The sequence below is a fragment of the Larus michahellis genome, chromosome 4, assembly GCF_964199755.1.
Source record: "Larus michahellis chromosome 4, bLarMic1.1, whole genome shotgun sequence".
NCBI lineage: Eukaryota > Metazoa > Chordata > Aves > Charadriiformes > Laridae > Larus > Larus michahellis.
In genome coordinates, this window is record NC_133899.1 from 89644214 (window position 1) to 89658561 (window position 14348).

The 14348-nt window shown below is 41.2% G+C and overlaps 1 protein-coding gene across 2 annotated transcripts in view; it reads right to left on the reverse strand.

Annotated features, from left to right (window-relative positions):
- NAV2 (neuron navigator 2) overlaps window positions 1-14348 on the reverse strand; it is a 233295-nt gene that overhangs the window by 37554 nt on the left and 181393 nt on the right. For both annotated transcript variants that reach the window (XM_074586322.1, XM_074586321.1), the window contains 6 exons: window positions 10810-11101; window positions 9179-9881; window positions 4809-5276; window positions 3711-3776; window positions 2426-2470; window positions 75-235 (listed from right to left, as the gene is read on the reverse strand). In XM_074586322.1, coding sequence (XP_074442423.1) covers window positions 75-235; window positions 2426-2470; window positions 3711-3776; window positions 4809-5276; window positions 9179-9881; window positions 10810-11101 — 1735 coding nt within the window. The remainder of the gene's footprint in view (window positions 1-74; window positions 236-2425; window positions 2471-3710; window positions 3777-4808; window positions 5277-9178; window positions 9882-10809; window positions 11102-14348) is intronic.

Here is a 14348-nt window from a genome sequence, read left to right on the forward strand (position 1 = left end):
ATTGTGCAATACGCTACGCTACTTTCGAGACACTCAATGTATTGCTACGATTATCCAAACAGATAATTATTCACCAAGCTGTGAGAAGTTAAATCTAGTTCCAGAGGGTGATGTTATGCTGGATCCAGATGAAAATGGGGAATTGCCAGCAGTATCCTGAAGCCCTCCTGCTGAATGGGACCGTAGCCATTCTTTCGCATCTTCTTGATTACGGAGCTGGGAGGACGGAGTATACCTGCAAAAACAAAGCAGTTTTTCCAAAATGAGCTTTTGACATTTATTTAAAATTTCAAAAGAAACAACCATGAAATGTCACAAGACTTGGGGAGGGAGAGAGGGGAAGAAAGACGGAAGAACTCTCATATGAAATTTAAGGATTAATATGGTGTAAACCCAATACAATTCTGGATTAAGGAGCTGTTCCAAGCTGTTCTAAGATGTTCCTAATTCATTCCACTTCTGTTCAGGAAAAAAAACCCCAAACCTCCTTTCCTGCGGCTTCAGTAGTGATCAAACTGGTAGTAAACAAAAAGCTACAAATAGAAGTTGTGTACTGTAGAATAAAATACAGTGCGTGTTACGTATGTATGATTGAAAAATAAAACCATAATTTGGAAATCCTTTCCTTCGGTTATGCCAAAATCCTATCACTATTTTAGTATTTTGGTGCATCGCTAAGCTTACCTGGCTTTTTGTCATACTACAGCCAAATTCAAGTCAACAAAGCCATTACCAGATTTTTTTAGGCAAGTTGTGACCCAATGATTCATATTCCAGAGACATTAATATAAAGGTCTGTGGAGGTGTATCCCATTTCGTTCAAAACTAATAGCACGAAATCATCATAAAGAAGACTACATTTAGCCTTTTCTGAAGGCAAAGAAAATAGCGGAAACGCAGTCTATGCCAACATCAATGGCAAAACACCCACCGGCTTCACCTTAAGCAAAGTTTTAAATCTGCTTCTGCATATGCCTAAAGAAGAGGTATGTTACCAGCGGTTTAGCTGAAATATGTGATAAGATACGGGTATCAACAGAACGAGCATCATGGCAACACTTGTCTGCTGATGGATTTCAGCGTCTGCCTTATGCTATGCCATCTGCTTTTGAGAAAGAGTTGTGAGTTACTAGCTCTCCTCCCAAAAACTAAACACTTGGAGCCCATTATTAGTCGATATTATCTATTTAATTAATTAGATTCCCTCCCACTAAATACTCCACGGTAAGATATCACTTATTAAGACTATTTTAAATTAATATGAATGCTACAGTAATTAACTTTGCAAAAACTCGAACTACTTTAAAAAAATGCATTCATTCTTCTGGTTGTGCCTCAACAGTCCCTGACTATCTGCATCTCTTAAACTTTGCACACGTATCAGCCTAAAAAGTCATTTTACTTCAACATACTAAGGATTATTTTTTTTCCCAGCATTAATACCTACCTCTTCAGCACTCAAACGCTTTGGTCTTAAAAGAGAGTCTTTACTTAGTAGAGGCATACTTGAGAACCACAAAAACACTTGGGATGAAATGCCATTTTAAGAAAGGCTTTTAGCACTCGGCTGCACGGGGTAAAGCCGCTGTGAAGAACAACGCGTACAGGACAGAAAAATCGCAGCTGCAATTTCAAGGCATCAGCTCAGTGATCCTAGAAGCTGCACTACCCAGTTCTGAAGCTGCGATTTTCTCAATTGTCTAAGATACCTTCTGTAAATTCTCTAACAAAGCATTTAATTACTACACCTAATGTTGACTATCTTGCTAGAATTGCTGGTATCAATAGAAAAATCTTTTTTGGTATAGTCTTTTTGTGTTACAAACATCACGACCTTACAGATATACAAAATTTATGAGAAGACAATTGCCAACAGTTTGTTTGGGGATTTTTTGGTTCTTTTCTAGAACAGTAGAAGTTCTCTCTAAGAGCCTTATATATTCAGGTATTCTGAAGCAAATACATTTTTTAAATTAATATGTCCAATCCCATCCTAAAAGGTTTGGCAGGATATTGAAAATCTTTTTTACTTGTATACCAACACCAAGGTTCCAAGGGGTGAAAACGATCTCAAATCATTCCATGTAATAGCCATAGAAGCTGCAAAATTATTGTTTTCAAGTCAAGCCCAATGATCGTTTAGGAGATGCTTTTCAGCAATTCAGCCAGCAAAAGCCACAGTTCTTGCTCAAGCGCAGAAGCCACTGGACGAAAAAAAGCAGTGGTCAATGGTCATCTTTGAGGATTAAAGGAAGAAAGGAAGAAAGGAAGAAAGAAAGAAAGAAAGAAAGAAAGAAAGAAAGAAGGAATGAATATTGTTGCCACCTCTTGCAAACTGCGACCATCACCACCAGCCACAACAGAGACACAAAGCAAACTCCAAAGCCACAACAAAAGCTGTTAAACCGTGTGGAAACACCAATACCTGAGTCCCTTCTTAGGCAAAGTGTTCCTATCAAGATGTGGGTCGCTGCAGAAAAGTTAAAAGAAAAGAACTTCAGAGAAGAACAAAAGGGAAGGAATAAGATCAGGACGAAGAAGGACGTACAAACATCTGCATCGCCTTTTCAGAGGAAAAGGCGCTGGGGCCTTCCTACGGAAACATGCAAAAACCTCCTTCCCGAGGTGTGGATTTGCACAAACATGCATCTGGTACCATGCCAACGAATCTCATCTGTTCACACCGTGGTTTGGCCATTTCTCCTACCCACAATGAACAAAAATGGCTCTTTAAATGTCAAATGGATGCTTAAAACTATGCTTTTCAGCAGGCGTGAGGCAGACTATTTGTGAAAACTGATGAGAATCTTCACGTCCAAACCACCTTCCCGACATCTCTTTCAGCAGACACCATTTAGGGAATGCAGCTAATTACTAATACGCAGCTGCAATGTATAGCAGTAAAAGTATTGAGCCCAGACTGTCCAAATTTTCAAATCTTAGATTAAATTCCATTAGCAAAGTAAAATGAATCTATTAGCCATCCAAAACCCAAATATTTAAGTTTATGTTTTTACAACTGAGGATCTTGTAACTGGGCAGAGTCTGTTAATTAGTTTTTAAAGAAAATATCCACGTGCTTAAATGAATTAATTTTAACAATCCTTATAGCTAAATTACAGCGTGGGAGTGACTAAAATTACAGCAGTGAGCTAGAATGTTTAGATTTGGGTAATCTTTTCCCAGCTTTAGCATTTGTCTTTACAAGGATGGATGTACCCAAGTCCCTGCAAAACACTCATGAGCCAAACTGCAAGAAAAGACTGACGACACTGAATGACACAGGGACTTCACGACAAAAAGGACAGGCCTGAAAGGCAGCAGGAAAAGCAGCATGCCAGAGGAATGCTGAAATGCTAGTGAGAGTTTAGATTGGTAGACAAAAAAAGGGCAAGATTTTCACATTGCCTTTGGCAAAGAAACGAGGGGCGGGGGGAGGGGGGTGGAAAATACCCCCACAAACCAAAAGATGTTCCCAGTAACAAGAGCAACGCCAAAAACATGCCAACTCTGCCGTATGCCGTTCTCCAGATTGATTTAGGTAGATAGATGGGGTGTTTGAGGGGACTCTCACTGGCATGTCTTTGTGTCAGTTCACACCTGAACGATGAACACAGCAGAGGACTCAACTGAGCACAGTCCGTCACAAAACAATTTGCTTCACCGAGATGGGCAACAAAACCTACAGCCTTGTCCTGAGACAGCATTACCTGTCCTGTCTCCTGGGCAAAGTATTTCGGCAGAATTTGGGGCTAGCAGCAGGGGAAGAAAGAGGGCTAGAAGAATCAGTCCAACAAGACAGAAAACAAGAGAAGGAATATTAGAATGAAAAGAGGAGAGAACAGAAAGGAGTTATAATAAAAAACAAACAGAAACCCAAACTGTCAGAACATTATATTCAGCGGTTATTTCCTCCATTGAGATGCAACTACAAAAATTTTGCTACCCGACTACTCAATTACACAGCAGGATATTGCCGATTTCCAATGCTTGCAGGGGCACTACTGCCCTCAACAAAAGGCCATTCGGAGAGCATGCGCTGCAAGTCATCGTCTGGTATATCCCAATGTTAGCTCAATGTGCCGCTCACAGAGCTCTGATGCTAAAAAGCAGTCTCGTTCCCTCCTCCCTGGCCAACCTGTTCCTAGCTCCGACGAATCTAGTACCAATGAATCTCATCGTGTAAAGCAGCTGGGGAACTGATCAGTCTGCAATACAATTCAGGTGATCATTTTCCAGTTGGATCCATCTCCCAGTGGGGTTCACTAAGCATTCACACAAATGCCTGTACCGAAACGCTGTAGGGAGCAGCTGGAGAAGGGAGAGGGCAGCAGGGAGAGGGTGAGGAGGGATCAAGTGACGGGGGGAGACAGGGACTCCTCTTTTCAGCATGACCTCCAGTTTAAAAGCTTGTCAAACGTTACAAAGAAGTTCAACACGGAACAGTTGGCTTCTCAAACCAAAATGGTAACAACACTGGAGGTTTTTCTGAATATCGCTATCAGGTCAACTTTGGAAGGACAATGTATGATGCAAAATTCAAATATTAGGTATAATAAGGTAACAAGAAAAGTTGCCACGTTGTCTACCACAGCAAATTAAAAACCTCACCTGAACCCACCCTCTTGGTCTGAACTGGGCTACTTGCCTGGAATGGCTTCTGTGTGTGTTCTAGTAATACCATTCAGCATTATCTTGTCAGAAGCACCGCTTGATTTCTACGTGCAGTGCTGGCTACTGCTGCCAGGACTTCATTCACATTCGAGATACATACAAGCTTAATGGAAAGGAGAGAAAAACCTACTAACCTTTCAGACAACGTAGTCTTAACGCTGTTGGTTCGGACAAAGGGAGTCAGAGAATCATCTTTAGAGGTTGGAATCAAGCCACTGGAGGAGTTATGGCTCAGCCCACCTCCACTGCTCAGAGAGATGTCAATGGATTCACAGCTGGTATGAAGACTGCTGACAGACTGGTATCCAATGCCATCCTTGCTGACAGCAGAAGAGCTACTTGCATTGGTACCCCATGTTAAACTGTTGGAAGGAGCCGAGTGTGCTGAACTGGGACTAGAAGCTAGAGGAGACTGGTTCATATCTGTGTTTTTACTATACAGAGGGCTGCTGCCCCCACTGCTCAGCATACCACTGCCAGATGGTGAATCAAGGTTACCCTGCTGGTTCATGGTAGCGTGAGGATTGGAGATGACTACCGAATTTTTCATATTTTCAGCTGTTGTGATGGGAACTTGTTTACTAGGCTTGCCACCGAAAAGCCTGTCAAAAAAGACAACATCAAAAATACATAAAATGTAATATTAAACACAAGGATATTTTCTATCTAGACCACATATCATCTTAGCTTCAGAAAACCAACATTAAGTAAATGATCCTACACTGGACATACCCAACTATACATTCATGGATGTCCTTGTGTTCACGCCCCCTTTAATAAAGTCCAGAGACAATTACGATAACTTCAAATCTATCTTAGGAGTCTCTTCTCTGAATCATCAAATACTACTTTCACAAAGCTAAAACACAGCTTCACAGAACTAAACTACAGCCACATTGTCTTCTGCTCCTTAAGGAAAAAGGATACCAGAGAAACACAGCATCAATTAATCTGCAGCATGGAACACCAGAGGTTGAAAGCTTCCTCTCCAGGTAAATTCTGTGCAAATCACCCAACGCTCTGCACAGAAGCAGCATTTGCTGGGATGTAAAGGGAAAAATATTTACTGGTATCAAATGTAGGCTTGTCTCATTTCAGGAGCCAAGCTGGCTGGAAACTATTTTTTTAGAGTGTGGAATGAGATTTTACCTGGTTTGGCACCTGGAACTGGCTCAGTAACAGACTAGCTGAGTGCCAGAACACGTGCGAGGGAAGGGATCTAAAAGCACGGTTAGAGGAGCATGACCGTCACTTCTCCAATTTGCACCACTTTTGCAAAAGCGTCTTAGAAGTAAACGTGCTTAAAACCAGATTATCAACCATTCTAAAACCGATCCTCAAAATTCTGAAGGAATCGGAGCTTCGGACTCCAGCTTCAAACATCCACCCCAAAACATTGCTTCTGTTTCTGACACTGAGCTCCTCTAACTGCCTTTGGAACCTTAGTTTTCCTCACATGTACCTATCTGGATTTCCTTTTTTCTTATCAACAGCGTGGAGCATTGGGGATGAAATCTTTCAAAGTGGGTATCTATCGGACTGTAGTCCTCCGAGCAGAACAGCACTTCTGTACTCCTAAAGACTTACGGGTGGGTGTGCACCCAGCAGAACTCTCTCTGCTTTTGAGCACGCCCAGGTTGTTGGTACGACACATGCACACCAAGTCACTTTGTCCAACACTTCCCAGAAACCCAGGCTGTGTCATGTAGCTGGGCACCCTACAGCACACGTGCAGCAAGTGCAGCCACGTCCAGAAGCACTGTACTTACGCACGGGTGCTACCTGCAGCTCCAGTGTACCTGTGTAAGACCCCTGCAACACATCTCAACCGGATTGCTGCTTTGCCACACCTGGACAACCCTGCTGGATCAGGCTAAAATGCCCATCTACACCTATCTCATAATCCAGCATTGCTCTGTGTCATGATCCTCTCACCACCTGACGTAGACAGACATTCACAAACCAGCCCAGATCTGGCAAACCTGGTTCACCTGGACACCACACCTCGCTGATGAGGAGACACTGACTTAGACAAGTCAGTCTGAATGATAAAACCCATCCCAACAGGGATTTAGAGACATTTAGAGTCTAGGTTTTATTTAGAGTTAATGTTATTGGAGTGGGTATGAAGCAAAACATCAAACCATATTGCAGCGATACACGGCCTTCAGCAGCAATACCAGCTTAGGGTATTCCTGCTCCTATGCCATTGCATACCACCTCCCCGCTTGCGCTGGGGGAACTGTACTCTTAGAGATAGGATCCTAGGGCTTAAAAAAACCACCAACCACCCACACCACAGTTTTGCAAGCTGTTTTTACGCCACGCAGTCTTCCCCAAACTGTTTCACAGCACCTCTAATACAACTGAAAGGATGCTCCACTGCGGCACAAACAAAAGCGTGTTGCCGCCAAAGGCAGGGTCTGGTCGAACCACAACCTCATAACAAACATCTTCAGAAGAGGATGCGGTCTGGAGAACATTCCTTTCAGTCCAGAGAACCCAGCAAGACAGACACATCAACACTGAGATTAACTCTGGAAGGCCATACCCTACAAGGAAGGACATCTGTTTACCCCTATCTACTATTATTGACAAGGGACTGACGTATTTAAGCTGGCACTTGGGTCATGCAGCTCCCCCATTAACAGAAAAGCAGTGTATTATATACTGCAAAGCACGAAGGCCCAATTTAATAATAAAATGCATCAAGATAAACGATGGTTTCCCTTAAGGGACATGCCAGATACGTAATACAGGAGCTAAAGGGAACGCTGAGAGAACAGAGACAGTGATGGCCCTCCTCGCAGAATTATAGAATTTCAGTTTATGGGAGCATAGAAGTTATGTATGTTCACAGACTTACAGGTTAATCTATATAATTACAAATGTTTCTAATTTACTGTATAATAATAATAATTGGATTCTAATTTATTGTATAATATTAAAAAAGTTACAGGTCAGAGAGGAAATATGTAAAAACCAACGTGCGCAACTCATCTCGACCGACTATGAAAATCGAGCTCAAAATCTTCTTAACTGTCATTCTCAAAATCAGCAATAAGCACACAGGGCCAAATTCAACTCTGACGCATTTCAGTACCTGACTATTTAGACAGGCCAGTTGAAAATTCAAGAGTGAAACTGTACATCAAAACAAGGGAATAGTTAAATTGAGCCTCAGTGTCTTCTCTTCCAAGTTTCACGTATTGCTAATGTAGTATTTTAATTACATGGCTAGCAACATGGCTTTCTAGTAATCACAAAAATATTTCCAATCGAATTTCAAGAATAACGTGCCTGAGGCTTGCAACACTGAAAAATCCGCATTTCTCATGGGGTACGCTATAGCAATGAAAGATCTATCAGAAGTTTTCTTTTTAAGTAGTCATTGATGAAAATTAAATATTCTGAAGGATACGGCTTATCTAATGATAACCAGGAATAAAATAAATGAAATATCTTGAACTATCCTTGCATAGGCTCTTCAAATAAAACCACACATCTAAAAAGAAACCGTTTACAACTTTTCCCAGCATTAGCCTAAGCTGCCGTCACAGCCATTATGCTTGCACTGGTGCTTCGGATGGAATGTGGCTTTCTCACATCACTGGAAGCAGGATGATGTAGCGTAACTGTATGGGTATTATGGGCATCGAGACAAAATGAAATGCAAAACACCGCAACTTGAAACAGACAAGCTACTCAATGTCAAATTAAACTGAAAAAGAATATTAACGGAACCTTTCACCAATGTCAAGGCTTTGATGCATGCTGCATCAGCAAATTAATTCCTGACCAACCCAATGCTGACGTTAAAATAACGTGTGGGGTAGTGCTGGAGAAATAGAAGACAAATAAGATTTTTGTTTTAAAAAAATATTATTAAAATAAGAAAATTCAACCCAATTTAGACAGTAATTTTACTTAGGGTTCTTCTACACAGTCGAATAACCTGACATTATGAGTCTTGTTGTGTGGCCGAATCCACACAACCGAAGGATCGGTTTGGGTTAGGCATGCGAGTCTACGTATGGCCGGTCAAATTATGCCGTTGTCTTAACGAAAATCCGAAATAACTCTCCTGTTGCCAATTCATAATTTGATCCACCAGTGGAGTTATTTCCAGGCTTGTTACAGATACATTGGTGCAAGAAATCTTCAGTAACCTTCACATAAGAAAATTCTTATTCCTGCAATATCTGCACAGATAAAGCCTTTAGGTGTGGTTTTTGTAACAGAGACTCATATTACAATTGACAAACTTTCTGCCAGACAGGTGGTTTTTTCCCAAATGTTAAATTTTTGCTGCTGCCACATGATGTACTGAGTATTTACAACACTGGCCAACCTGTTTACGTGAAATTAAATGTAAAAACAAAGACCTTGATGTAGGACACTAAATAGAAAGTGCTCCACAAAACACAGCCAGGCCTGGCTTGAAGAGTCCTGATCATTCAGCTCCGACTAACATCATTGCACAATCGATGAATTTATTGCCTACCTGCGCAAAGTGGGAGAGGCCACATCGGGGTACTTGGCTCCTTGCTGGTGAGTACTTTGAGCTCCACTAGAAGCAGTCTGTGATGCAGGGTTCACTTTAACAGAATTACATGAGGCCACGCTTTCGTTGTCAGACGAAATCCCTTTCTCTTTATCAGTCTGATTGACTAATCCTGGCAGAGAGTTTCCAAGGATTACCTTGGCAGGCTCTCTCATTTTAGGGACAGGCAACCCGGCTGACTTGCTGCTTATGTTGGAGTCTATGCTACTTGTGCTAGATCTATTCCCAGCTCCACTTCTGCTACTGGATTTACTGGGCCGGGGTAAACTACGATACTGAAGATTAGTTCGGGCGCTAAGTGCTAAGTAGCCATCATCCTGGTTCTGTGAGCCATCAACACTAGTCTTCCGACCAGTGGTCCTACCCATGAGTCCAGATGACTTTGGGATTTTCCCCAGAGTAGCCGATCTACTGGTGATAGTTGCCCCACTGGCAGTGATTATAGTCATGCCTACGGCTGACCCGCTCTGTTTCTTAAATCCAAATGTATTAGCATTAGCAGCAGTTGTTCTAGAGTTACTTGTGGGAAGCTTTTTGGATTCATCACCACTGCTGCGTCCTGCATCTGATGGGGAACGTTTAACATGTCCAGCTTTAGGAGATAGTCTACCCTTTTCTGATACCTTGGCGTCATCAGTTTTCCCTACAAAAATAGAAAAAGAATTCTAATATTTAATGACTTGAAAACATCAAGCAAATGATGAAAAACTCAAAGCAGCATGAAAAGCAAAAGCGTGTTAGCCACCAGAGTGTGGTTAAAAATTATGATCTAGTCTGCACTGAACGTACATGCCACTCTAGTGAGTTATACATGCAGACTTGCCAGAGAAAGTATGTGGTGTGTTTGCCCTCGAGAATATGAAAAGCAGAACAGTCTTATGTAATAGTGACAGATAAGAAAAAAAAAGTTTCCCTCTGGAACTGCCACAGATTGATCCTTTTTTATCATTAGATACAAGTAGTGTTAGGCCGTTAGTATAATTTTCCTAAAAGGAAAGTTCAAGAAAAGTATCTAACTTCAACTTTTTCATGTACAGTCGTGTACACGATGATCAAGTAAGAGGAGAGGTATTAACTTAAATTACTTGATTATGCAAATTCAATCAATTTTCATTCACGCATCTGCAAGTGCTAAAATCACTAATACATTTAGAAGAAAATCCAGAACTAAACAGTGTTTGGTATAAATTAACATGCTAGTTTAGTACGGGGGGGGGAAAAAAAAAATCTCCTCAACCACACACACGGTATGTTCTTAACGTTAACCATGATTTCAAAAGCTGAAATTATATTATTTATTTTTCATATGGCAATACTGTGCCCAATAAATAGCTTGGCTTAAGACTAGAGTTGTCACAAAAACAATTTCCGCAGTGTACTAATCCAAAATATGCATTTCAAAATTAACAGAAACAGAAATGTGGACATAGGAGATGCTGCGTAGGTTAAAACAATACCTAAAAATAAAGACAGGATTACCTGAAGTTCAGGTTCTGCCTCTGGAAAATATTTAAACTGTTTTCATACCGAACACACTTTTTGGTTTGTTTATATCTTACACCTTTTCTCACCTGTTCCAGGTGTCTTTAATGTGCCTGAGGTGGTTGAAGGTTTAGTCCTTGGTGTGGTAATGCCAACCTGAGCCGACATGCCCCGTCGCCAGGAGCCCGTCTGCGAAATAACAGTGTTCTTCCTACCAGAAGTGCTTTTATCAGATTCATCCGACACATCAGAGGGATTCCGCCTCCATTTAGATCCTGGCTCCATTTTTATGCCACTATCGGATCCTCCGTCTGATTTCTTGACTTCATCACTGGACCATAAGGAATTACGCTCAACCTGGGAATGCTTTTCTGCATCCGTCTAGGACAGATAAGGAATTGAAAGACAACCTCAGAGCAAGCCTTTCTTTTAAGAAGCTTCATCAATGAGAACCATCAAACTGATGAATCAACTCAGCAGCCATCTCTAAGTGGTAATAAACAGAACATGCCTTTGATAAAGGAATGTCATAGGAAGAAATGAACCCCGGCAATGACCTTTTTTTTATTTAATATGCTAGGGAAAAATACAAAAAGCATAATAGCCATGCCCCTTAGAATAGAGAAACGAAAGAAAAAAAAAAAAAAGAAAAAAAAGCACTTGACTTATAAAGGACATATTCAGCTCCATGACATTTATAATCCTCCATCTCGAATTTCTGACAAACCTTTTTACTGCAATGCCAAAAAAACCTTTCAAACCTGTGCAGCCAGCTTTCCTTTGTTCTTGCTGCTTTCCTGTCTCTTGTCTGGCAACCTGATCTCCAGAGCACGAGGAGGCAGCTTTTTGAACAGATTTGAAGATGTGGAATGCTGTTCATTCTCATCTAACGTATTAGGACACCCAAGAGCTGAAGAAAAACGAATCCCCAGCAACTTTCTAACAATACTCAAGACTGACTTAAACACATAAATTACCTTCGTTTTTAATTTATATTCAATGCTCACAAACCTATTTTTTTCCCTATTCTTTGCACAGACTGATCGTGCTGCCAGGCTTTTGTAGAGAATTTTGCAAAACTCAATGTCAAATACAGAATTTTCTCATTAGCAAGCCTTTGCCAAATTCTCAGCTAATTGTATTTAGGGTAATTTTATTACCCTATATATATATATATATATAAGATAGATTCCTCATACATTAGCATTTTCTATTGCTAATGATTACTCTTGCAGAATTCTACTTCTCCTGTCATATGCTGTTGATTAATTTGGGCAAATTTTGTAACACCACAGCCAACTACTTTGCAATCAGGCACAGTATCCACGCATTTGACCCTGACCCGGATAAAGAATTCATAGTTGAAGTGTTCTCCAACTATCACAGTACCATGAAAGAGACCGGCCATTCAAGACTTGATCGTGAAGCTCCCAAGTAAGAGCTGGCGAATTTTGGGAGGATGCTGAGTGCCATCTCTTCCCTGCAGCCTCCGCAGAAGATGAATGTGCTCAGCACTGTGCAGTAGCTGAACGGGAATATCACTTAAAATAAAATTACTTTAAACACCCCCGAGCATTATAAAGCCCACAGCCTTTAACTGCCTCTTGATAATCAGAAAAGCAAAGCTCAGGAAAGGAGGCAGGATCATTTACCATGCTTTCAGCAAAATGCTATATTTTATTTTTAAGTTCTTAAAGTATGTTTCAAGTTTATGACTTACCAGATCACACCATTAATATTAAAGAATCTGGGGGGGGGGGGTGGGGTGGTGGTGTAGTTTAATTTCCTCTCCTTTTTACTGTAATTACTTTTTTTTTTTTAAAAGCCTGAAAAACTAGTCTCAGCGATCAGTATGTGAAAGCTGACACCACACGTCACAATGATCTTTCTTCACTCACGTGAAAGAGTTAGGGCCTGGGTTATTTGTCTGTATATTGAGCCATTAGACTATGATGCATTTGTTGAATTATGGATTTAGATATTATTTTCTTGTTGTATTTTCCTCGTGCTATGCAACTGATGTTTCCCTGCCTCTCCATTCAAAGACAGCAACTCAGCGTAGACTTGAACGAAACGCTGCTTGCTTTTGTATGGCTGCAAGGTTTGGGGATGGCCACCTGTCTTTTTATGACCATCGGTAGGTGTGTAATAAACTCACAGGGTGACTGTTTCTATGGCCTGTGTTTCTCTAAAACCATCATTTCATGCAAACGTCTCCTAAGTTTGCAGATCTTGGAAGAGAGCACAGGCAAGAAGTATCAAATAATCGACCAACAAAACCACCTCACCGTCATCCCTCACGTGCTCTTATTAAAACTTGCTTCAAGTACCTTGTCTGGAATATTTACACCGTTAGCATTTGAGACCAAGAAATACACCAACTTGCTGGCAAAGGACTTATTCTAGTTTTGGTTGATTATGAAATACTCCTGTAACTTCTACTTCCCCCCTCTACATCTGTAGGAATAGTACAATCCGAACACAGGGAATGGCACTACAATTAGTCCTCTATCTTTGCTCTCTTCCATTTCATTCCACAACTACGCCCACAGCCCAAGTTTTTCCGTAGCCTTTGAACTGCGGCACATCTCCCCTTGGAGCCCTCTGGCCAGAGGTGTTTCTGTTTAACGGTAAACACTGAGGACAGCACAGAAACATGACTAAGGAATCAAACCCAAAACACGGTGAAACCTGGCTCTGGGATTGCAGCTGAAACTCCACCCGCCTGAACGGCCCGGGGTGGGTGAAAGTGGAAATGCTGTTTGCTGGAGGTCATGGCAAGACACAGCGAGCATGATCTGGGAGCAAAGCCTGCCCTCCGACTGAGCTGGGAGTAGCGGTAACCACCAGGATTTCTCAATTTATACCTACAGTGCTGTAAATCTACTCATGCAGCTGCGAACAGGCCAAACCCACCTTTGCTTCAACGAAACTGACAAGTCATCTTGATCCAACAGCTTAAAGATGCTGGTGTTTTCTACTGAAAAGAACTGTTTCCTTTCCATCTTCTGGTCTTTTTAGCACTATGTATCAAGTTTATTACTTGATCTCTTCCCCTCTTCCATCTTATTGCAGTTAAATAAGTTATTTTCAAGTGTCCCCCAGGTCTTAATTTCTCCTTAAAATACGTGCCTGACATGTCTTTAAAGGCATACTATATGCAATGCTCTGTTAAAAAGTAACTTATCTAAGTCTGTGCAATATAAAGGAAAAATATTAGGGCCCCAAAAGTGGTATAGCTACATTAAGTCATTTGGTACTTGGCATAATTGGAGCAAGACACGGGACCATGGTAAGGCAAATTCTGGTTCCGATCACTAGCTTGTTCAGAACCAACCTGTGAACATCTTAGCAGCACTGTTACAAAAAGGGGCTACAACTATGAATGTCTATGATGATGGAGTTAACGTCATATTTAATTTAAGTCCTGCTTTTCAAAGATGGAGAAACTACAGCTTCTGGAGTACGGGGTACTCAGCAGCTCTGAAAATCAGTTTCTTAGCAGGGACTTTATTTTTCTACTGCAACCATGTCTTCTTCCTTCGCAGAGATGATTCTGTGTAAGTTACTGATTTTATCAGCAGACACTGACATGTTCAGGCTCTCTCCCTTTGATGCGGCTGCGTTA